The sequence below is a fragment of the Aquila chrysaetos genome, chromosome 2 (assembly GCF_900496995.4).
Source record: "Aquila chrysaetos chrysaetos chromosome 2, bAquChr1.4, whole genome shotgun sequence".
Classification (NCBI taxonomy): Eukaryota; Metazoa; Chordata; class Aves; order Accipitriformes; family Accipitridae; genus Aquila; species Aquila chrysaetos.
This window is the reverse complement of record NC_044005.1, coordinates 25,804,827-25,825,447: the sequence shown is the minus strand read 5'-3', so window position 1 is coordinate 25,825,447 and position 20,621 is coordinate 25,804,827. Positions and strand designations below refer to the sequence as shown.

Sequence of the window (20,621 nt, the reverse complement as noted above, 5' to 3'; positions counted from 1 at the left end):
TAGTCCTGCCCGGAGGCGGGGCGCGGCGGCCGTCACAGCTGCGGGCGAGCCCTGAGGTGAGGGGGCGACCCTCCGCGGCCGGGACGGGGCTGACACTGCAGCCCCCGCGGAGGGTGGCGGCGCGGGATGAGCTCTGCCGCGGCCAAGGTACGCGGTGCTGGCTCGGCGCTCTCCCTGCGGAGCGGCCCCGCCGGGCGGGAGGCAGGGAGGGGAGCGGGGGGCGATGGCGGCGGCGGGGCGCCGGGCGGCGGCTGTCCGCCCTCGGCCGGCGCGGGCCTCGCTCGGTTTAGCCTCGCCGCCCGCCTCGGCAGCTGACTGGGGTCGCGGCCTAAATCAGCTTCTGGTGCCCCGGCCTCCGCGGAAAGGCCGGGACGGCGGTTGCCGGGAGGACTGCACCGCCCTGCACAGCGTCTCTTAGATTTCTGCTGCCCCGGCCTGCACCCACGTCTCTGTCCACTGGAGAGCAAGGAATTTGCCCCCATGCTAAATAAAACTAATACCTTTCAAAGCAGTGGTGGTGTTCACTTAAGATAGTTTATCCATGATAGCTGTTAAGACCAACACCTGCTGCAGAGATACTGAGGGTTTAGGAGCAAACCTGTTCCTCTGCTTATACCTTTACATTTTAAGCCAGCAGAATACAAGTGGTGCCTTTCAGACACCGAGATTTCCCCTGCGCAAGCCTCCAAGGAGCAGTCTTCTGTCTCCTGTCCCACATGGGTAGCTCTTCTGCATCAATCCGTGCATCAATCCGTGTGTGCAGGCTGCTTGGAGTGATGGGTCTCAAGAAACAGATGAAAGAAAGACTTTGCCTCTCCAAGTACATCCCAAATATAGCCTGGAAAGAGGTGGTATCCAGAGGAGACCATACTGAAGCAGACAGGCTGAGATCTCAACACACAAAAGTTTGGGGTGTCTCTTCCATCTTCCTAAACAGTGAAATGCATTTCCCAGATTTTTACTCTGGATTGGGATTTAAGCCCAAATTTTCCTCACTGTACCACTGCTGCTGAAAATGAAAACAGAACCAAAACCAGAAATCTCAGTAGACATCGAGCAAATGTTGTCCTCCTGCTGTCCTTCCAGCTCCAACTGGTCTTACCTGCAGCTTATGGGGATTGTACCCCATGGGGTTGTAAATGGAGGCAGTTCTTCCCTGCTACTTCCCTGGCCCATGCTCAGCTCTTCGTCTGAGGAAGACTTAGATATGTCACTCTGGAACCTGTTCACTGAGGACAAAACACTCCTGCTGTCTCTAGTCTTTACTTAGCTGATTGTTTGGCCTGTGATCTGCCCTGCTGCTGGGAGCAAAACAGCATGAACTCAGGAGATCACTCCTGGCCCCAGCCCCTGGAGAGAGAGCTCCCAGCTGAGGGATGGGTTGTTTTCCATGTTCTTTTTGGTGAAATCCCCCGGGGCCTTGAAACTGTAGAGTGAAGCAATTAGCTTAGCACAATTTATTACAAGTGATAGCGCAGGCTGCAAAAACAACAAAGAACTGTAGAGAGGATCAGGAGAAATGTCTCTGTCAGCTCAGAGGCCAGAGTGCAGAACAGATGTGGTGAAGGACATGAATTTCTGAGCCAAAAAATCATCAGCAAATTCCCCAGGAAAAACAAGTAAAAATAGTATGTCATGAATGCTGTATGTTTCCCTTTTGAAGTCATAGTTTCTGTTTCTTTCCCTGCAACCCAGCAGGGTAGACATTTGAAAAAAAGCGTAGCTGAGATTTCTAATACCCTGATTCTAGAAGCAGAGAATTTAAGAAAATGAGTAAATACTTTGTCCACAAAAGTGTTGCCAATACTGCCATCACTTCCTTCCTCACTTATAAAGCATTTCTTCAGTAAACTTTGACTAGAGTAATTTAATCAAATGCATACCTCATTTAAAGTTATTTGAACCAGTATAAACTGTAAGAGAAGGATCAAGTTTACAAAGAGGACTGGAGCACAGAGATCCTTGGGGTCTCTCTGGTTTTCTGTTGACAGATTGTGTGTCAGTGAGCAAATCCCTGACTTTTTCTGCCTTGCTTCTTTGGTACAATTTCTATGCATTTTGGGAGGGTGGAGACACAGAGAGATCCCTGGCACGCCATGGGATCTATGGAAGGAAGAAGAGACGTGATTATGGGTTTATTTAGAGACATGCATGAGTACCAATTTCCTGTGTGGAAAGAAAAGACCATAACACAAAAAAGCGAGCTTCATATTTTGCACAAAGTTGGCCTGGGAGCAGAGTAGCAGCCTCTCCCAGGCCTGCAACATAGAAAACCCTCTGCACCGGCTGGTACTGATGGGAGGAGGGCCACAGGAGGATCCTAAGGGACCTCCCCACAAAGGCAGCCCCTGTTCAGGGAGCTGGCAGTCATTCCCTAGTGAAACAGAAATTCTGCATGTGGCTTCGGTTTCCTTGTTTTGTTCCCCAGGGCTATATTTCTGCACTGGCAACTGCTGAGAGCCTGACACGCTCTCTAGATATCTTACGTATTTCTGAACAAAAAGCTAGGGAAATAAGGATGGTTCCTAAATGTGCTTCCAACCTCAAAGCTGGTTAATGGTTCTGATATCAGGGCTGGGGCTGCAGCACAGCACACAGAGAGGCAGATGCAGCTGACAGCAGTCACTCAGGATTGTATCTGACTGGCTGGTTTTGTGCCCTGGGCACAGATTTGGGAGCATAGTCCTTTTCTCATTGGCTTTAGGAGAGAAGCCTTCCCCCATCCCAGCTGAGATAAAAGGGAAAGCAAAGAGGTTGTTTTCGTTTCCTGGAGTAGACTGCACATACTGACCATGGCATCTGAAAAGGTGAGAGCTCGGACAGGGTGGAAGGGTCTGTGAAAGCTGCCTTGGTGCTGGAGCTCAGGTAGAGATGAGCTGTCTGCCCTCCTGGCATTCATCTGCAACAGCAGTAGCTCTTGTCATTTGGAAAGAGGCCTTGCCCTGCCCTATGTGGCAGGAAAAGCCATTTCATGCCATGCAAATACCCAGTGCAGGCGCTTGGCATAATCAGTGGGGAGTTTGCTTAAAAAATCCAAGATGGGATAAAAGTTAGCAACATCTGATAGGGACAAAGAGGAAAGCTTTGTAAGGGATGATTTTAAGGTCACTTGTGCATTGCTGGAAACATCAGGTGCAACTAAATATTCAGAGGGCCAGCATGAAAGACAGTGACACCACCCGTACGCCCAAAACAGGAGCAGTCGCTTTCAGAAAGGAGCCCTCTCTTCCCCAAACCTTGCTCTGCCCTGTCTTACAGTTCCTAAAATGTCTTTTGTTCATGCATTGTTCTCCTTACAATACTCTGGTGTTCCCACCATTTAACCACTTTACCTGGCTTTCTCTTCTCAGCCGATACTTTATAGCTATTTCCGAAGTTCCTGCTCTTGGAGAGTGAGAATTGGTAAGATCCAGTGTTGATCTCTGTTTTATTGTTTTGGTGTCATTGCAGTATCCCCCCCTTCACTAACCCAATTAATCAGTAACTTAAGAGAGAGATCTGCAAACATGATCCTGGAACAGTGAGGCATTTCCCTCACCCTTCTCTGGAGTGGGAGGGAAGGGAATACCACAGCCTACCTGAAGCAGGGGGAAGGGAGAGGAACAGACAGGAGGGCTTCACTCAGCCTGCAGCTAGTGAGAGGGAATTACTCCTTTTGTAAAGTTAACATGATGCAGATGGCTGTTTCTTCCACATTATCTAGAAGGGCCCTACACTCTGTTTTCACAATGATACTGCCTCAGACTCTGGTCTGCCCAGGTCTTGAGAGCTAAGCAGGGCTGGGAACAGTCCCTACGTGGACTGAAACAGTCTTAAGCAAGGATTTGCAGGTAAGCACAGCCCCCGCCCTGCCCTGTATAAGCCCTGTCAGGAGGGGCTGCACTGCAAAGAGTGGCAAAGCTTATTTTGAATAATGCAGCGTTTTTGCCAGGACTGATCTTTAGTGTTTTGGTCCTTCATTTGCCAGTGCGCTACCTTCTCAGTGGACTCAGGCCACCTTTCTTGAGGGATAGGGTCTTTTTTGGTTTTAAGGCCATTCTTTTTTCAAATGGAGATGATAACGTTGCCCTGAGCCCATTACCAATGAAACTGGTCTCAGTGTGCCTGTCTGAAGCTGTACGCTCTTGTTCTCCCTAGCACTAGCTCTGAAAGGGATTGCCTATGATGTGGTGCCAGTGAACCTCCTGAAGGATGGGGGACAGCAGGTAAGGATACAGCTACCATTGCTCTCTCCAGGGGTACTGAACTTGGGGATCATTAGGAGAATTGGGATCAGCACTAGAAAGTTCACAGGCAAAGTCACTGAATTCCTTACTGCTTCTTTGTAATTAATAGTTGCTTTAAACCAGTATTCCCTGGCATGCAGGATAGGGGGAGATGACTGCAGGAGACTAAAGGTCTTCTCCTCTCTTAAACATCTGTGACTGAATTTCATAAGGCTGAAATACTGAAGTATTGCTCCTGCTTAGCACGATATAACTGAACATACCTGACACACAGACTTCAGAGAAGCTGCATTGCAGTTTAAACACAGACTCGACCTCACTCAGTTAACACCAGAAAGTATGTGTGGTGGTGGTGGTGTGTCCAAAAGATGCTAAATGAGTGGATTGCCAGAAGAGATCTTCACTGAGAATTTATTTGGGGGGCCTTAGCTGGCAGTCATGCACCCAGTAGCACCACTGGCTTGATGTGCTAGTACGGGCTAAGGCAGAGTTGGAGAACTAGAACGGTAATAGTGACACTGTTGCAGTACTACCCATCTTGGGCTTTGTATTGACGGTTTATCAAGAAGTAAGGCAGTTTGGCCTTGGATGCAGTGGTCCCTAAGCCCCAGTGAGAGCTTGCTGTAGGCTAATAGTACAGCATAACTTACTGCAAATATTAGTACTGAGGTAGAGGGAAAAGCCAGGTTAAAAAAAAAAATAAATCAATTTTGTTACTGGGTTCTAGGAGGAGAAAACAAGGAAGAAGAATTTCTTGTTGCAGTAATCTCAGGTTTGTTTCCACAGTTTTCTGCTGAATTCAAGGCAGTGAATCCAATGCAGCAAGTCCCAGCCTTGAAAATTGATGGCATCACCCTTTCTCAGTCAGTGAGTTACCAGCCACATCCCTGTTAACCATTCACTTCAGATGCTGCCAGTCTGGAGGGGATGGTTTTGCCCCATCTCTTCCCCCAGAGCTCTCACCTGTGCATTGGAAAAAAGGTGGCATTTGTGATAAACAATCCCACTTGGGGGCAGAAATAGCATATAGCCTCTGCTGGGAAACTGCTGTCAAGGATTTAAGCTCAATTCAGCTTTGGTTCATAACTCCACCTTTCACTGAACAGTTTGTAGTCTGACTTAGACGGCTGTGCCAGGGTTTGCCTGAAATTACAGCTGGGCTAAATGACAACAAGGTCCCAAGCAGACATTGAAGGGGATGGATATCCTGTTGCTTGGATTGCTAACAAACTTCATTCAAAAGCTGTTGTATTCTCTTGGATCAGCTCCCCTTTCCCATGTGTTCAGGATGTGACCTTTTCCTTGGCGCTCCAGTAACCTCCCCTTATCTCTTTGTTCATTACAGCTAGCGATAATTCATTACCTAGAAGACACCTGTCCTAACCCCAGGCTCCTGCCCCAAGATCTGAAGAAGAGAGCCCAAGTCAGAATGATTGCAGATCATATTGTTTCTGGCATTCAGCCACTCCAGGTATTGCCTTGTCATATCCATGCAAATGAGAAAACCAGAAGGGCTTTCCAGGAGTCTGTATCTCTGAAAAACTCAGTTTCTTTAAATTGCTGCCAGCCAATAGAGTGGCAGACCTTAAGACTCTGTGTTAGCAAATGAAATCTCTGCTTAGCCTCTTCCTGATCTGCCAATGGCAACAATACAGTATTTCCTACAAAGAAAATCCTATAGCACCCCAGGGTTCTTTCCAGAAACAGCTGAACCCATGCAGTTGCACTGCAGGGTCTAGTATATTTTAGGAAGACAACAACTGAGTAACCCAAAGGGCAGAGGCAAAGGGATACCCTGGCAGCTGGTACAGAAGGACAGTCTCAGGAGAGAGACACAGCAGGGTGCATGGTTCAGTGAGGGTGAAGTCAGGGCTGACCCAGCAGGCTGAACTCAGGCTGGGAGTTCAGGCTTGGCAACTCCTCGTCTCCCCTCTCCTCCACTGCATGAGGCAGTGGGCAAAATCCAGCCAGCAGCGGTCAATCTAACCTGGACATCACTTGCCTTCACAGAACCTGAGCATCCTGAAACAAATGGGGGAGAAAAAAATGGAATGGGCTCAGAACTGCATTGCGTCTGGCTTCCAAGGTGCGTCCCACATCCAAAATTATCAGTACTTTGACTGACCCTTCAAAACTCTGCACCACTGGGGTTCTACTTTCCTCCTTAAGCGGAACAACAGATCTCCCTAGGCTGGTGTGTTGGGGTCCTGCCCTGCTGGTAGCACTCCAGGGTCGCAGAGGAAAGATACTGCCCACAGGGCACTTACGCTGCTGTGCATGGAAGAGGGAAAGCCTGAGGCCATCCTGTACACCATAGCAGTTGATTCACCCTCACGCATGAGGGCTGACAGCACTTCTCCTTTCCACCCAGCTGCTCCCTAACTAGTGCCTTTTGCTTTAAAGCTCTATCAATCTATATTGATATGCTTTTGTCCTCCGGCAAAATACATCTGGTGACGAACTCCCACAGAATCTAGCAAGCAGCAGAGTATTTCTTTACCTCCCTCGGAGACATACAGTGCTTTTTGTTTCCTCCTTTCACCCATGTGCTGGAATGGCAGGCCCATCTTCACTTCTAGACAGACACAAACTGACTGAACACTTGAATTTTTCCCTTCCCCACTCTCATGTATCTCTACATTGTCCTCCTAGTATTTCAGGTCCATTGCCTGAAGCAGCTGAAATCACCCTGGGTCCCAAAAGGCTGAAGGACCCTAAAGACTCCTGTAACTATGCTGTTGTAAGATTTCTGTTCCTTCTAGGTTTTGTCCCAAATTGCTCCTTTTTCATACTCAGCTCAGGGTCAAAATACCTTTGTTCATAATTCCCAGTCTAAAAGGTCTTTGGTGTCCCTTTCAAATGAGTTTCCAATGCCTCACTCCAGTATACCACCTCTCTCGACAGCACTGGAGCAGACTCTGCAGCACACTGCTGGACGCTACTGTGTGGGGGATGAAGTAAGTATCTGAGAGAGTGTTGTGTACCATTGGAGAACTGAAAACCCCAGTATATTCCATAAAACAGGAAAGGAAATTAGTTGTGGAGACACAGAACAACTCCAGCCTGTGCCTGGAGTTAGATGCGATGCCTTCACCATAACACAAATAGCTGCATGGATCCCACTTAGGCCATTACTGACTTGCAAATAGCTACAGAGATGTTTACTTGTCCCTGCCTATAACCTGCTGATGGCCAGATTCTGCAGCTGTATCTAGGATCTGGCTTCTACTAGCGAATGTGGAAACAGATTATATATTTCACCTTTAAGAGATTTGGAGTTCAAAGTATCCTGTCATAGGGGCAAAGCTTGGCTCAAAAAACACAGGTTCAGTTCTTAGCTCTGCTCTGTGGAACCTTTAACCAAGTTGTATTGTATTTTTCTGCTCTGTTCGTCCAATTTTAACACGGACAGATTTCAGACAGCTCACAAACAAGCTGTTCTGACCCTTACCAAGCTAGAGGCCACTCAGGCCTCTTCCATTTAGTAGTCCTGTTTGGCAGGCAATTGGATCCTTCCTATAAAAGCCTGGCAAAAAGGAAGACTCCTGCAATGACCTGTGATGCAGAGGATTGTCTAATAGGAGCCTTATGGAACTGGAGACCTTGGTGGGCAAAAGATAGTTACGAGATCTTATGCTGGAGAATAATGTGTGCTCTGAAAGGCACCCAGAACTTTGTGACCTGGGGAGTGGGGTGGGGGTAGCTGCCTCTGTGCAGCTAGCCGTATTGTCCTCGAGTCTTCTCTTCAGATTGCAAGTCCCTGAGCCTGTGTGCAAAGGCCCTATCACCTATCAGGTGTTGACATCGGCAGGAGCTGCTTGATACTCCTGCAATGCAAACAAACAAAATTTACTCATCTTTTCCCAGCCACGCAAACTGCCCCCTCCCTCCATCGCCTCCCTCTGCAGCTTGCCAGCAGACTTGTTTGCTCAGAGGCAGTTGCCATAGAAGCACTTTGTCCTTCAGGTCATGATGATCAGCTGGTAAATATGAAGCTCCCTAAAGGCCAATGGCTTCTTCTACTAGTGACTCCTGTGAAGCTCCTTTCCTTGTACTGTTGTTGTATTATTTATGCTGGATTAAAGAATGGGATTGTTGTGACAACTCCTCTGTACTGGCTGATAAAATAATTTCTATCCTGCTGTAAAAGCCTGCCACCACAGTGAAGCATGATGGGACAGGCTCTGAGTTACTCTGACCCCTTTTCTCTGCTACATTTGCAGGTCTCCATGGCTGATCTGTGCTTGGTACCCCAAGTTTTCAATGCTGAAAGGTAATTAAGGCTAAGCTTGAGGTGCTCTTCAAGGGCACCTACTCCTTGTGCTGGGCTGTCAGAGCTTACCTTCTGCTGCTCCTTGTGCCTGTTAGGAAAATTCATAAAGAGAAGAATCCATAACTGGATAGGGGAGGCAGGAGGGATGCTTTCCTTTGTCACAAATACTATCTCTTTTGGAAGCTCTTGGAAATAAGGAGCTGTGCTCTCTTCTTAGAGGCCCCTGGAGGAAACCTGATCTATGTCCTTAGAAAAGCTAAGGCTGCCCACACTCCACGTCCTCTTTCCTTGTTCGCCCTATATTTACGGTGCAGATGGGGAAAAGATTAATCTGACTATATTTGTTGAAAGCCTTAAAGCTATGCAAGTAGTGGCTGCATGATTCCCAGGAAAAACATAGTGCCTTCTTACCCTCTGCTGCACACTATGTAAAAGCCTAGTCAAGATGGAAGAACTAACCTTTCCTCTAGCATTTGTTTTTAAACCTACAAGGATGAACCTTTTCTCTTAATGCAAATGTACCCTAGCCTGTGAGATTCTCCCATACTGGGCAGGCACAGCATACTCCTCTGCTCTTCTGCTCACTGCTGCACTGCCTGTCCGACTCACAGTACCTCACAAATTCTTTTCCTTTTGCAGATTCAAAGTGGACATGGGTCCATATCCCACAATAACCAGAATAAACAAAGCTCTCCTGGAGTTAGAGGCATTCAAAGTAAGCCACCCATCCCTGCAGCCAGATACTCCTGCAGAGCTGCGAGCTTGAAGCCTTTCTACTCATTACATCAAGTAAGCTGAAGGGTCAAAGAGGACAACAGCTACTGCTTGAGTAGGACTTGAGTGCCAGCAGGAGGCCCTACTGCTATTGTCTCACTTTTATCTGGGTGGGAAGAAGGACAGAGGACCTGGAAGTACCCTGGATGACTTACAGGAGCTATGCCTGTGCTGGAAAGCTTGCAGCTACTTCTGACTATGTTTTTTCTATTTTATGTATCTCCATGAAGCAGATTAAAGCAGTAGCATCTATAATTATACGAAGTCCCCTTTGTATGGCTTTGGGCAGGGGGGGCGGAATGTGGCCACAAACAACTGAGGCATTGAGCCAATTCTGGACTCCCCACAGGGGCTTCTTCTTTCTCCCATCTACAGAAAGAGCATCAGGGAACCAGTGTACACAGTGTGCTGCTAACCCAGCAGGCCTGCTTGTCCTTGCAGCTGTCTCAGACCTATGGCATCATCATCAGTGCCATGGATATAAACAGTAAGAGCTAGTCTCTGACAGAAGATGGCTTAATCCCAACCCTTTTTGAGTCCCATGGGTCTTGTAAGAGCCAACAGTCAGCAACTCTGCCACCCCTTGTAATGACAAAAGAACTACTACTGGGACAGCTGATTTGTACCTCTTCCTTACATCTAGCAGCAGTCTTGTGGAATTTATAATGGTCTTTCTAGAGCAAAGCTAGATGGTTGTGCCATAGTCAGCAAGACACAACCAGCTCACTCCCATACGCTGAAAATGACAGCATTCTCTTCCTTTTCCCATCCTCAGACACTGCTCTGGGTGTTTTCCTAGTCCTCAGCTGCAGACTATTGCCCAAGGGAATCCCACCCCAGATTCCCTCCAAACCAGAATCATGCCTGTACTTTCACTGTGAGGACCTTCCAAGTGGCATGAGTAAATCCCATTCCACTCATCGCAAATGAAACCCAACACCTGAGTCACCTTCAGAGCTGAAAGCACCCCACAGGTTCCAGCCCAGAAACCTGTAGGGCGAGAAGAGAAACCCAGAAGCCTGTGACTGTTCCTGTGCAGGCTCATCTGCAAGTCCAGGTACCAAGCCAGGGATATGGGAGACAATTTCTGTCAGTCTGATGCTGTATAGCAGCTACGCTAAGAGGGCAATACCCACAGCCTTCAGAAAGACTTTACAAAGTCTTTGTGCCAAGGCAGCATTCACCTACATATAGATGCTTGGACTGCCACATTGCTTGGACTCATTTATTGCCATCCATGTCTGTATTCAGGCTGGTGAAGAGCCCTTGCTGTTCCAGGCTCATTCCAAGTATTGTGCATTATCCTACGTCCAGCTGGATCTTGACTGTGCTGTTGTAAAAGATCCCGGCACAGTTGGAGCCCCCAAAGACCAACACCGTGTGCAGGTTATGCTCCTCTTTGTTCTCCTTGTCCACATCCATCAGGTGGGCAGGAGTCAGGTCAAGCAACGTGTGGCCAGCTCGGGGCACAGAACAGAGGTCGTGGTGGATCACCGTGCTCCATGAAAGAGTATCTGAAGTAGAAAGGGGCTATCAATACTGACAAGGCCATTCCTAGTGCAGGGGATGAAACAAATGGACCAGACCAGGTGTTCAGAAACACCACTGCAGCCCCATAGTCACCTTCAGCTATGTTAACAGGGAGAGTCACTTACCTAGGTGGAAGACAAAGGCATCCTGCAGGGCTCCCTTGGCATTGCAGCCTCCACTGATCAGAACCTTCTGGTCCGACACAGCCAGAGCTGCATGAAAACTGCGACCAAAGCAAAGCCAAAAGGTGACTACAGCAAAACCTGCTGGGGTTGCCTCAGTCAGCAATGGGCAGGGGTGGGCAGACTTCAGCAAGAGGCTGGAGGCTTAAGCTGCAGAATGGAAGTTAACTTCTGCTTCTCTTCTGCCCTGACTTGCTGAATAACCCCGAAAGAGCTGTTTGCTTGCCTCTGCAGGTCAGGCCATAATCAGGCCTGAAAAGCACCTAACTGTCTCAGAAGGAGTTATCAAAACTCCTATGTTTTTCTCTATGGAGTGAGATAGCAGGCTAGCTGGGCTTTGGATTGATTTAAGTCATTGTTCTAGCGGGCAATAGTGTCCCTTTAGGAACAGCATAGTCCTGGTACAAGAGTCTCTTCCTCTCTGTGTCTGTTGTACTCCACGTACTGTGGAGACCAAACAGCAAGTTCACTAGCATATGGCAGAAAACCTCCCCTAGCCTGAAAGGCAGATTTCCAGGGGGACTAAGGGGTCTGTACCCCCCCACACCCTACAGGCATCAACTAGGCCAGCACAGGAATTTCTGGTCCTGCAGCAGAGGGGCCATCCACCGTATTTTGACTAGGGAGACAGAGATATGCAACTGGGTCTGATCACAAGTACCGTTTAAACCTGGCTTCAAAGAGAAAGGACAGAGGAAGAAGATAGCTCCTGGGTCTGCAATAGGATCTTACCAACGTGCAGAAGGCTGTCCTGTGAGGAAGGGCACTGGCGTGTACTCCATGAAACCTGACAACCAGGGGAAAAGCAGGTGAAATGCCCAAAAAGCTCAGCCTCATAACTAGACAAAAATTTCCACACCCTGCCACTTCAGCAACCTGCATTCTCTGTTACCCAGCTTCTTCCAAAAAAGCAGTCTCTTGTTTTTCCCCTTTCCCTCCCCTCTTACCCCAGAAAGGGTTTTTTTTACCCCATAGTTTTCCATCTCCATTGCCTAGTCAGGAGTTCTTATAACATTAATGCTACCTTCCCATTGAGCATACCTCATTCCCCAGTCCCTGCCTTAGAACAGATCTTCCCAAGGCATCCACCTGGCACAGACTTTCTTACCCAGATCCAGGATGTGCATGTCACTGAGGTAGAGAAAAGTCCTCCGACCCCCAAAAATCAGCAGCTTGTTCTTCAGTAGAGTAGCAGAATGCCTGGGCAGAGAAGCAGCAAGTGAACAAAGTATCGTCAGCAAGTTCCCCAGACTGACGTTTCAGCCTTGGCTTCTGGTATTGGGCTGCCATAGTTTCAGTCTACACCTGCCTCTACCCCCAGCCACTGCAGTCCAAGGAGAGAATCCCATCAGGATTCATGACAGGAGGTACTGGGAGTCACATTGCTCAAATCATAGCCCTGTCTGTCGTGGTTTAACCCCAGCCAGCAACTAAGCACCACACAGCTGCTCACTCACTCCCCCCCACCCAGTGGGATGGGGGAGAAAAATCGGGAAAAGAAGCAAAACCCATGGGTTGAGATAAGAACAGTTTAATAGAACAGAAAAGAAGAAACTAATAATGATAATGATAACACTAATAAAATGACAACAGCAATAATGAAAGGATTGGAATGTACAAATGATGCACAGTGCAATTGCTCACCACCCACCGATCGACACCCAGTTAGTCCCCAAGCGGCGATTCCCCGCCCCCACTCCCCCCAGTTTATACACTAGATGGGACGTCCCATGGTATGGAATACCCTGTTGGCCAGTTTGGGTCAGCTGCCCTGGCTGTGTCCTGTGCCAGCTTCTTGTGCCCCTCCAGCTTTCTTGCTGGCTGGGCATGAGAAGCTGAAAGATCCTTGACTTTAGACTAAACACTACTTAGCAACAACTGAAAACATCAGTGTTATCAACATTCTTCACATACTGAACTCAAAACATAGCACCGTACCAGCTACTAGGAAGACAGTTAACTCTATCCCAGCTGAAACTAGGACACTGTCTTAAGGAGCAAACAGTGGAGAACAATCATATAATATTTAGGAAATTACACTGGGGTGGGAGGGAAGGTGAGCAGAGGTTTCCTGCTCTATTTTGGAAGAAGAATAAGAGCACTCTCACCCAAGCCTAGGCAGAGGTTTCTCCCCTTCTGAGATGGGCTGGTACCAAATTTCATGCTCTGGATTGAAGACATAGAGCACATTGCTGCAGGGTCCAACTGCCAGTGATGCCTTTTTGGGGAAAGTCCCTCCGAAAACAAAGAGCTCCTTCCGGTAGATAATTGCACTGTGGTAGCTGAGCACTGGCACCCTCCCTTTAGCCTGGAAAGAGTTAAACATATATTTGTTACAAGAAGTGCATTATTTGCTGCATGACCAGTAGGAAAGGGACCCACCTCATGCAGCGAGTTTGACGAGTCTCAGTTTTCACTTTATTGGCTCCCCAGCCGATCTTTGCCACCCAGGCAGACAGTACATCCTTTGTGTACTCAGCACCACCAGAATGCTCTGATGAGAGAAGGAAGACAACCTCCTACCCCAGCTTCCTCAGATGACAGAAAACAGAAAGATCTCATCCAGGCTTATTCTGTAAAAGCCATCTTGTGACTTAGCCAGGAAAGAGACAGATAGTCCCTCGCTGACAGGGCCCTCTGCAAGGACATGACAGGTAACTAAAGAGCTCAGACATCTGTTGTGCACAGAGCAGTCCCTGATTTGAGAAGACCATCTCTTCAACTCAGCATCCAGTGAAGCTCTCAACAGCACCATATAAAACAAGAGGCCATTTGCCTCTGCCACTTGTACAGTACCTCCCACCCATGACCTTGGTCAGACACAGCACTCTGCAGCAACCATTTTTTTCCCCTTGTTTCATTCATTGTAGGCACAGTCCCTAGTTTCTGCCAAGCTTGTGGCCTTCTTATATCTGTCAGTCCCAACTAAGCAGCTCAGACAACCTGCAGCAACAGTGGATCAAGACTACTGGAGCAAGAATATTGGGCACAACGATTGCCACACTCAGGCAGGACCTGCCACCCCCTCATGTGCTTTTGTCTTGGAAGAGCTGCAGTACTTACAGCCACGAGGAGCCATTTCCAGGTGACTGTGTCCAGAATGTAGATGCTGCTGTAGTCTTTGTCCTCCCTTATGCCCCCAAAGATGTAGATACGCTTGGTATCTGGGTCATAGGTAGCTGTGTGACCACGCAAGCACGATGGCATGGTGTTTTGTAGCTGGAAACCCACTGGAAGCCAGAAATCACTGTCTGTGGAAGCAACACCAGACAGGTGGTGTGAGGGTTCAAAGGTGCTCTCAATTTCTCCAGATTTAAAGAATATGTCATAGAATCTTTACCCAAGACCTTGCTCCCTTCATCTCCTCCTCTCCTCTGATTCACAGCTAGAAGGGACTTATACAGAAATGTCTCTGTGTAAGGAATGAAGGGGAACACTAACTAGGTGGGGAATAGTAAGGTGGAAGAGAGGATCAGTGAGCTGCAGAAAGCTGCAAGGCACTGGAATTGTATCTCACACTTCTCCACCAGTCACCACACGCAGATTGCAAACCGCACTGTTGCTTTTACCCCTTAAAACTCACCCAACTCTTTCCAGAACTTACCTCTTAGCTCCTGGAGGGCTTTCACATACAACCCCACAGCCTCTCATGGCACCCTACGCTCTCAGCTCAGCCTGGTGACCATCCTAGGACATGTGACACCTTAGCTGTCTCCTCCCTATGCACAGACCCCTGAGTACCCCCTCCCATCTGCCTGAGTTGTCCTCAAGTCCCACTGCCCCCATTGCCTTTGACAGCCCTAAAGTCCCCACCAATTTCCAGCTTCCAGAGTGCATCCTTGCAAGACTGCTGATCGACACCTTCTCCATCGATCAGAACAGCTGTCCCCAGGTCACTGAGGCACATGGCATGGCACCACCGTGGGCTGGGACTGCCTGGGGAGGGGAGAGCACAGGGCTGTGAGCAGAGTCAGATGAGACACCCCCAGCTCCCTTCCCTGCTGGGGAGAAGGCAGCTGAAGGCTCAGAGGGAAGAAATGGGAAAGCAAGGGCCCCAGGTCTCTTCCCTCTGGGGTGGCAAGAGACATAGCTCCCTGAGGAAGATTTTCTGTGGCTTTGGGGAGTAATTGCTGTACGAGGAGAGACATCGCTAGCAGAGGGAGCCACCAAAGAGTCTGGCTGGATGTAGGACGCATACAGGCTGCCACTTCAGACAAGCTTGGATGGCCCCCATTGATTACCCATCCCCAGAAGGGATATCCCAGTTGTGCTATCCCCCTCTGTTACTCCTTGTGAGGGAGGGCTACCCAGGGACAGCTTGTTAGTGCCTAAGATACAGCAACCAGAAGCGGGGAGTTGATATCCAAAGATATTCCTCATACTGCTCTGTTCCTCCTCCTTTTCTCTCCCATGCCCCTGCAGTTGGCTGAGCAAGCTAAAAAATACTTTTTAATCAAAGTCTACTCCACATCTTACCCTTTGCCTCCAAGAGCTATGCACCCAGAGGTGTGCCTGAGATTCAGAGGGGCTACAGAGGCGTATTGGAGAGCCTGAAGGTACTAGAAGCACCTATACTGAGGGCAATTGCATGGAGGAGAACAGTATATACACACAACCTACTTGTTATTCTTGATCCCTGGGGAGATAAAGGATGAAGCATGAAAGGTCTGTGACATTAAAGGGAATTGCATCACCGAGTAGCTGAAAAGACAAACCAGGATCTAGGAACCAGATCCTCACCTCGCAACTCCTCCACTGCCAGATCTGCAGAGGAAACACAGAGATGGCCCCATAAAGAAAGCAGCCAGCAGACATACCCTAGAAAATATTCAACTCCATGGTTTAAGAGCCCTTTGGCCTTCCTTCCTCCAACCCTCAGCACAAAGCTACCTCACTGTAACAAACAAGGTGCAAGACCAAGAATCCTGAAGAAAGTCTCAGAAGAAGAAATGCAGAAGACAGGTAAGAGCAGGGCATACTTCCTTTGAGGGCTATCATGCTGTTACCATTGCATTTTACCCCTCTGATGGAAGCTTATTTCCCCACTTCTCATACAGCAGAAGCAACTTTATGATGGAGCTATATTTGCCTTTGTGAGAAGCAAGCCAGGTCCCAAGAATTCACTTCACATGGGGACTACTGAGCTATTGTCAAACATTTACACACAAACTTGGTCACACCCTGGAGCTGACTTGGAATTCACACTCCAGAAGCTAAAGGTTTTGTTTCCAAACCCCTTGGCAGCTACCTTCTCATTACTGAAAAGTCAGTACAATTACACTAATTATACATATATTCCTTTTCATATTCTCTATACCTTAATAATAACCAATGTCTTCTATGGACCAAGTGGTATGCTGTTAGCAGGAGAACAAACAGACTAATGGAGAAGTTACAGAATGTCACAGTAGGTAACTTTCTTGTGCCTCAATTTACTCTTTTGTAAAACAAGGCTAATGATACTTGCCTTCACTTATAAAGCACTTTTACTCATATGAAGAAATATGCATATTACGTTATGGTACAGAGTGTTGGCACTAAGAGTGTCCCATGTTCTATTTCTGGCCTTTTCCCAAAGGCAGAAAATCATCAAGCAGTTTATCCAGCACTAAGGAGCAGTTCTCGGTATTTCACAAGCCGAGACAGACAAGCCCATCTTGCCTTGGAGGTATACAGAGAAATGGACTGGGAAGTTGTTGCCCAGCAGATCGTTCAGACAAGACCTATAAAATAAACCTGGAAGTTGCCAGAGTTACCTTCTTCATCGAGATCTCTCTCAGATGCTGTGGGTTCAAATAAAACTTTCCTGGGCTTCTTGGGGTGGACAGGACTCTTCCTCCAGGCCTGGCTGGGTTCCACCTTGCCAGATGGTGGTTTCAGGGCACAGGGTACCGCCAGGGTCCTCAGTGCTGGGCAGACGTCCTTCCTCCCACGCCTGGATGCTCTAGCAGTCACCTCTGAGCTCTGACTCTTAACCTGTGACAAGAGTCCCAGTCAAATCAGCCCTGAAGAAAAAGACCTGAGACCTCTGTTACTGGGCCAGAGATTAGTTTCACGTGGTGACTTTTCAGGCTTGTCTTCCCGTTGAGGCTTAAGGGCCAGCATGCCAACAGCATCAGCCACCAAATATATGCTAGGCAGTGCAGCTACCTGCTGCTATATGCCCAGTGGTCTGCTTTCAGACTGCTGGCTGCGACAGGCACAGCTAACACAAGGCAACTAGAAAGGCCATCTGTGCTAGGAGTAACCAGACCGATCGATCAACCCACCAAGGGCTGTTAAATTCAACCCTTCCAAAGGCATTTCAATGGAGTACCACTTTCTTTAGCACAAGTGAATCTTCAGCTCCAAAACTTGCTTAGCCAGGTCTCCACTAAGAGAGCAGCACCAAATGTTTCTGCTAGACATCAACTAAGCAGCTACAAGTGAGGGACAAGGTACTAAGCAGAGGATGAAATAATGAGAGGAAGGCTCCAAGAGACACATACCACAGTAGGATCCTCCAGGTCCCGACCAAGGGGCATATCATCTGCTGGGAGCACTGGTGACTGTGTGGTCTCCGGGATGAGGAAGGGATGGGTGGGTGTACTGCTGGAGACACCTCGGAGCAGCTGTGGCAGAAACAGTGACAGTGAGAATAAAAGGACACACCAAGTGTGCTGGCCTCCATCCACAAAGGGTGAGCAAAAAGATGTCTTGCAAAGGTCAGATTCCCTGCAAGGCAATAGCCCAGCTTTCATCTCCAGCACCAAGAAAATAAACAAAGAAAAGCAAAGCCAGGCACTGGGAGGTGCTAAATCCAAGGGCTTCAGCAGAAGGTAAAACAACTTTGTAAGTACCACAGACCCAGGAGAAAGCAGAACTGCAAGTGAACCGCTCTCTGTTACCCATCTCCTGCAACACATGAGGTGTTCTGGCAAAGCTGTTTAGGGAATAACTTGGAGCATCACAGGAGGTTTAGGCTCAGCACAAATAAACGTTAACAGATCCACGTGAGGCAGCTGTGCCTTGGAGTAGCAAAGAGAAGGAAAACGAGACAGTGGGAGAGGAAGCTCTGTAGCTCAGAAGTAACAACATTTGGGACCCTGGGCAGGAAGAGAGTAGGATGTCAGTTTTTTTACCTGTCCATTGACAGTCAGTACAAGCTTCACAGAGTTGCTTTTATCCATCTCTTTCAATGAGGCCATGAAAATATCTGTCCTCCAGTCACCTTCCCACACCAGAGACCTGCACAAGGGACCATGGGTTTTCAGCCCACAAGTGACACTGACCTGGGAAAAACTCCTGCTCCCACGCTAGCTGGTAACACCCCAAAGCCAAAAAAAGATCCAGCCCTGAAAGCAGCCAAAAGGAAGCTGAAAGCATCACTAGAGAGAAACACCATGGTGGAGGACCAGCAGGCCTGATCAGCTTTGGGATGACACCAGCAGAACTGGGCAGCACCACAGAGCAGGCGGCTTTTCCAGGACACCCCTGCTGACACCCCGGTGGCACCAACTCCCGCCGTGACCTGCGGGTGGGCTCCAGCGTGCCGACCCGCTGCGGCGCGATGCCCGGGGACACCAGCACGTCCGCCACGATGCTTGTGTTTGGTGAGTAACAGCTCCAGTCTCCCAGCCCGAACACCACCAGCTGCTTTGGCAATGGCAGGGGCAGCCAAGCCTGGAAACCCATCTTGCTGGACTTGCTGCGAGGGGGGGGAAGAAAAACAACAGAAGACAAGAGATAATCATCAAGGAATAAAATGAAAGGTCAAAAAAATACACGAAAAGACTTGAAAACACGTTTATGCCGGGGAGGGCGAAAGGAGAGGGTTTGTGTCATTTCAAGAGGAGACTGCGCAGGGATGCGATGAAGAAAGCAAGTGGCAGCCTGGGAAGGGAGCGCGGCCATGAGCTGGGGCAGCACAGCCATGCGGACAGGGGCACCTCCAGAGGGGAGAGGGGAGGCGAGGCGTGCAGGTCGCCCCCCGCCCGCGGGGGAGCCCACCCCCGGACAGGGCCAGGGCCGGGGCCGGGGCGGCCTCGCAGCCCCCGAGGCAGCCGCGGCCGCCCCTGGCGGGGCCGGTCCGCACCTGCCGAGCCGCCGCGGCGGCTCCCGCAGCGCCCACAGCACGAAGAAGGCGAGGCCGCTCTCCTGGGCGTCGCCCCTCGGCCGGGCCCGGCGGTGGGCGGGCAGCATGGCGGCGGGCGGCCGCATGGGCCGCGGCGGGCGGCCGCCGCCCATCCACCGCCCCCGGCCTCCCCGCCGAGGCAGCCGGTGCGGCCCGCCGCGGCCGCACCGCCTCGGTCGGCGTCAGGAGCGCCCGAGAGCGCCGTGCCCCCGCGCACGGCAGCGGCGGGGGAGCAGCGCCGGCAGCAGGGAGGAGGTGGGGAGAGCAAGGCCAGCAGCTCTGCCGGTCCTAAGCCAGGGTCCCCCGCGCCTCCGTCGTAAATGACAGTCATGGCGAGAGCCCGAGCCGCACATCCCTTTCCGGGGAGAGGTGGCTGCGTGCCGATTCCTAAATCGTGGCGGCTGTACGCATTTCACGCAGCTCTCCTGAAAAGGAGCAGGTGTGAAACTTGCTTCTCTTATTCGGCAGTCAGGGCTGCCACCAAGAGAAGGCAGGATGGTGGCAGATCCTCCTTAAACAGTAATTAAATCTGTTACTACAGAGACTCCACTGTGTATCCAGTACCACCTCTGTACCAACAAATAGCTCTGCTAAGTCCAAAACTGCTGCTCATAATCAAGCACCACTAAAAGCGATGACAGGGCTTCCACGGCCAAAGAACTATCTTTTCCACGTGCAGCTGAAACGGGGAAGAGTCACTTCCCAGGCAGGGCCAACAAAGCCTGCTGCAAGACCTTCACCAAGCAGCTCACAATCAGAGCATTTCTGCTGCAACCCAACCACAAAAAATTACAGAAAGGGCAGGAAAGAACTAACATTGTGAAATTTCACATCACTTCCCTGCATCCCCACCAAGTTGCTTAGTTTTCCTCTTGGCCATATGCCTGAGCCAAGCACAAGGACAGGGATTCACAGTGAGTGCATGGTAATCAAATAGCTGTAGTGTTATGGGTGGCAACGACAAATTACACGCCAGCCTGTGGACAGTCCAATCAAAATTTATTGAAGCAAGCAGCAAACGGGCAAAACAGCGCTGGACAGCCGGGGCGTCTCTGCTCTACCAACAGGCACACACCCAACCCCTTTAGAGTCCCCTTTTTACAGTCCTTGGTTGCGGGGCTGAAGCCCAGAGTCCCAGCCCACGTGGCCTTGTTTAGTGTCTTCTGCGATTGCGCGCCTGGTTGCTAAGGGGGTCGTGGGATGAAGGTTGTAGTCTTCTTCTGTGTTTCTTGTCGTTTAGAGCATGCGTACCTTAAAATATTTCCTTATTAGGCATTGAAAGCCGATCTATCCCGTTCACTTAGCAGGACCTTACAGTTACAAAGTTTCCAACTGCACCTGTTTGCAAGAGCTAACACTGCCTTGCAAAAGCGAACATACTGTGTAAGGCTTACAAAACTGGTTTGATTAACAAATACATAAGATGAATTAATACATAAGATGAATTTATCACATGTAGCACCGTTTCTCTTTGGTGGTCCTAAACCAAGATGAAACATCTTTAACTTGGCAGTCATCTATCC

At 49.3% G+C, this 20,621-nt stretch overlaps 2 protein-coding genes across 5 annotated transcripts; one reads left to right on the top strand and one right to left on the bottom strand.

Annotated features, from left to right (window-relative positions):
• The first annotated feature begins 15 nt into the window (after nucleotides 1-15).
• GSTZ1 (glutathione S-transferase zeta 1) lies at nucleotides 16-9,531 on the top strand. 4 transcript variants are annotated; one of them, XM_041120151.1, is made up of 10 exons: nucleotides 42-147; nucleotides 631-2,807; nucleotides 3,351-3,402; nucleotides 4,138-4,205; nucleotides 5,013-5,093; nucleotides 5,572-5,697; nucleotides 6,237-6,312; nucleotides 7,131-7,183; nucleotides 8,450-8,499; nucleotides 9,139-9,531. In XM_041120151.1, the coding sequence occupies exons 2-10, from the start codon at nucleotides 2,793-2,795 to the stop codon at nucleotides 9,263-9,265; spliced, it is 648 nt and encodes a 215-aa protein (XP_040976085.1). In that variant the 5' UTR covers nucleotides 42-147; nucleotides 631-2,792; the 3' UTR covers nucleotides 9,266-9,531. The 4 variants fall into 4 exon arrangements, with proteins under 4 accessions (XP_029888186.1, XP_029888205.1, XP_040976085.1 ...); XM_041120153.1 differs by having other exon boundaries at nucleotides 50-147; nucleotides 2,705-2,807; XM_030032326.2 differs by lacking the exon at nucleotides 631-2,807 and having other exon boundaries at nucleotides 16-147.
• Nucleotides 9,532-10,484: 953 nt separating this feature from the next.
• LOC115350918 lies at nucleotides 10,485-19,211 on the bottom strand. The gene is made up of 13 exons (XM_030037021.2): nucleotides 19,060-19,211; nucleotides 18,496-18,672; nucleotides 18,107-18,212; nucleotides 17,474-17,596; nucleotides 16,742-16,961; nucleotides 15,726-15,749; nucleotides 14,799-14,921; nucleotides 14,049-14,236; nucleotides 13,094-13,293; nucleotides 12,094-12,185; nucleotides 11,718-11,772; nucleotides 10,929-11,026; nucleotides 10,485-10,787 (listed from the first exon to the last, which is right to left on the bottom strand). The coding sequence occupies exons 1-13, from the start codon at nucleotides 19,209-19,211 to the stop codon at nucleotides 10,573-10,575; spliced, it is 1,773 nt and encodes a 590-aa protein (XP_029892881.1). The 3' UTR covers nucleotides 10,485-10,572.
• Nucleotides 19,212-20,621: the final 1,410 nt, after the last annotated feature.

Coding starts and splice junctions, on each gene's coding strand:
- GSTZ1 (XM_030032326.2), top strand. CDS start 127: ATGAGCTCTGCCGCGGCCAAG. Junction 5,698..6,236: donor CTGGCATTCAGCCACTCCAG/GTATTGCCTTGT, acceptor TTGCCTTCACAG/AACCTGAGCATCCTGAAACA. Junction 6,313..7,130: donor CATTGCGTCTGGCTTCCAAG/GTGCGTCCCACA, acceptor CTCTCTCGACAG/CACTGGAGCAGACTCTGCAG.
- LOC115350918 (XM_030037021.2), bottom strand. CDS start 19,211: ATGGGCGGCGGCCGCCCGCCGCGGCCCATGCGGCCGCCCGCCGCCATG. Junction 17,597..18,106: donor TACTGACTGTCAATGGACAG/GTAAAAAAACTG, acceptor TTTCTGCCACAG/CTGCTCCGAGGTGTCTCCAG. Junction 14,922..15,725: donor GGCAGTGGAGGAGTTGCGAG/GTGAGGATCTGG, acceptor TCCCCTCCCCAG/GCAGTCCCAGCCCACGGTGG.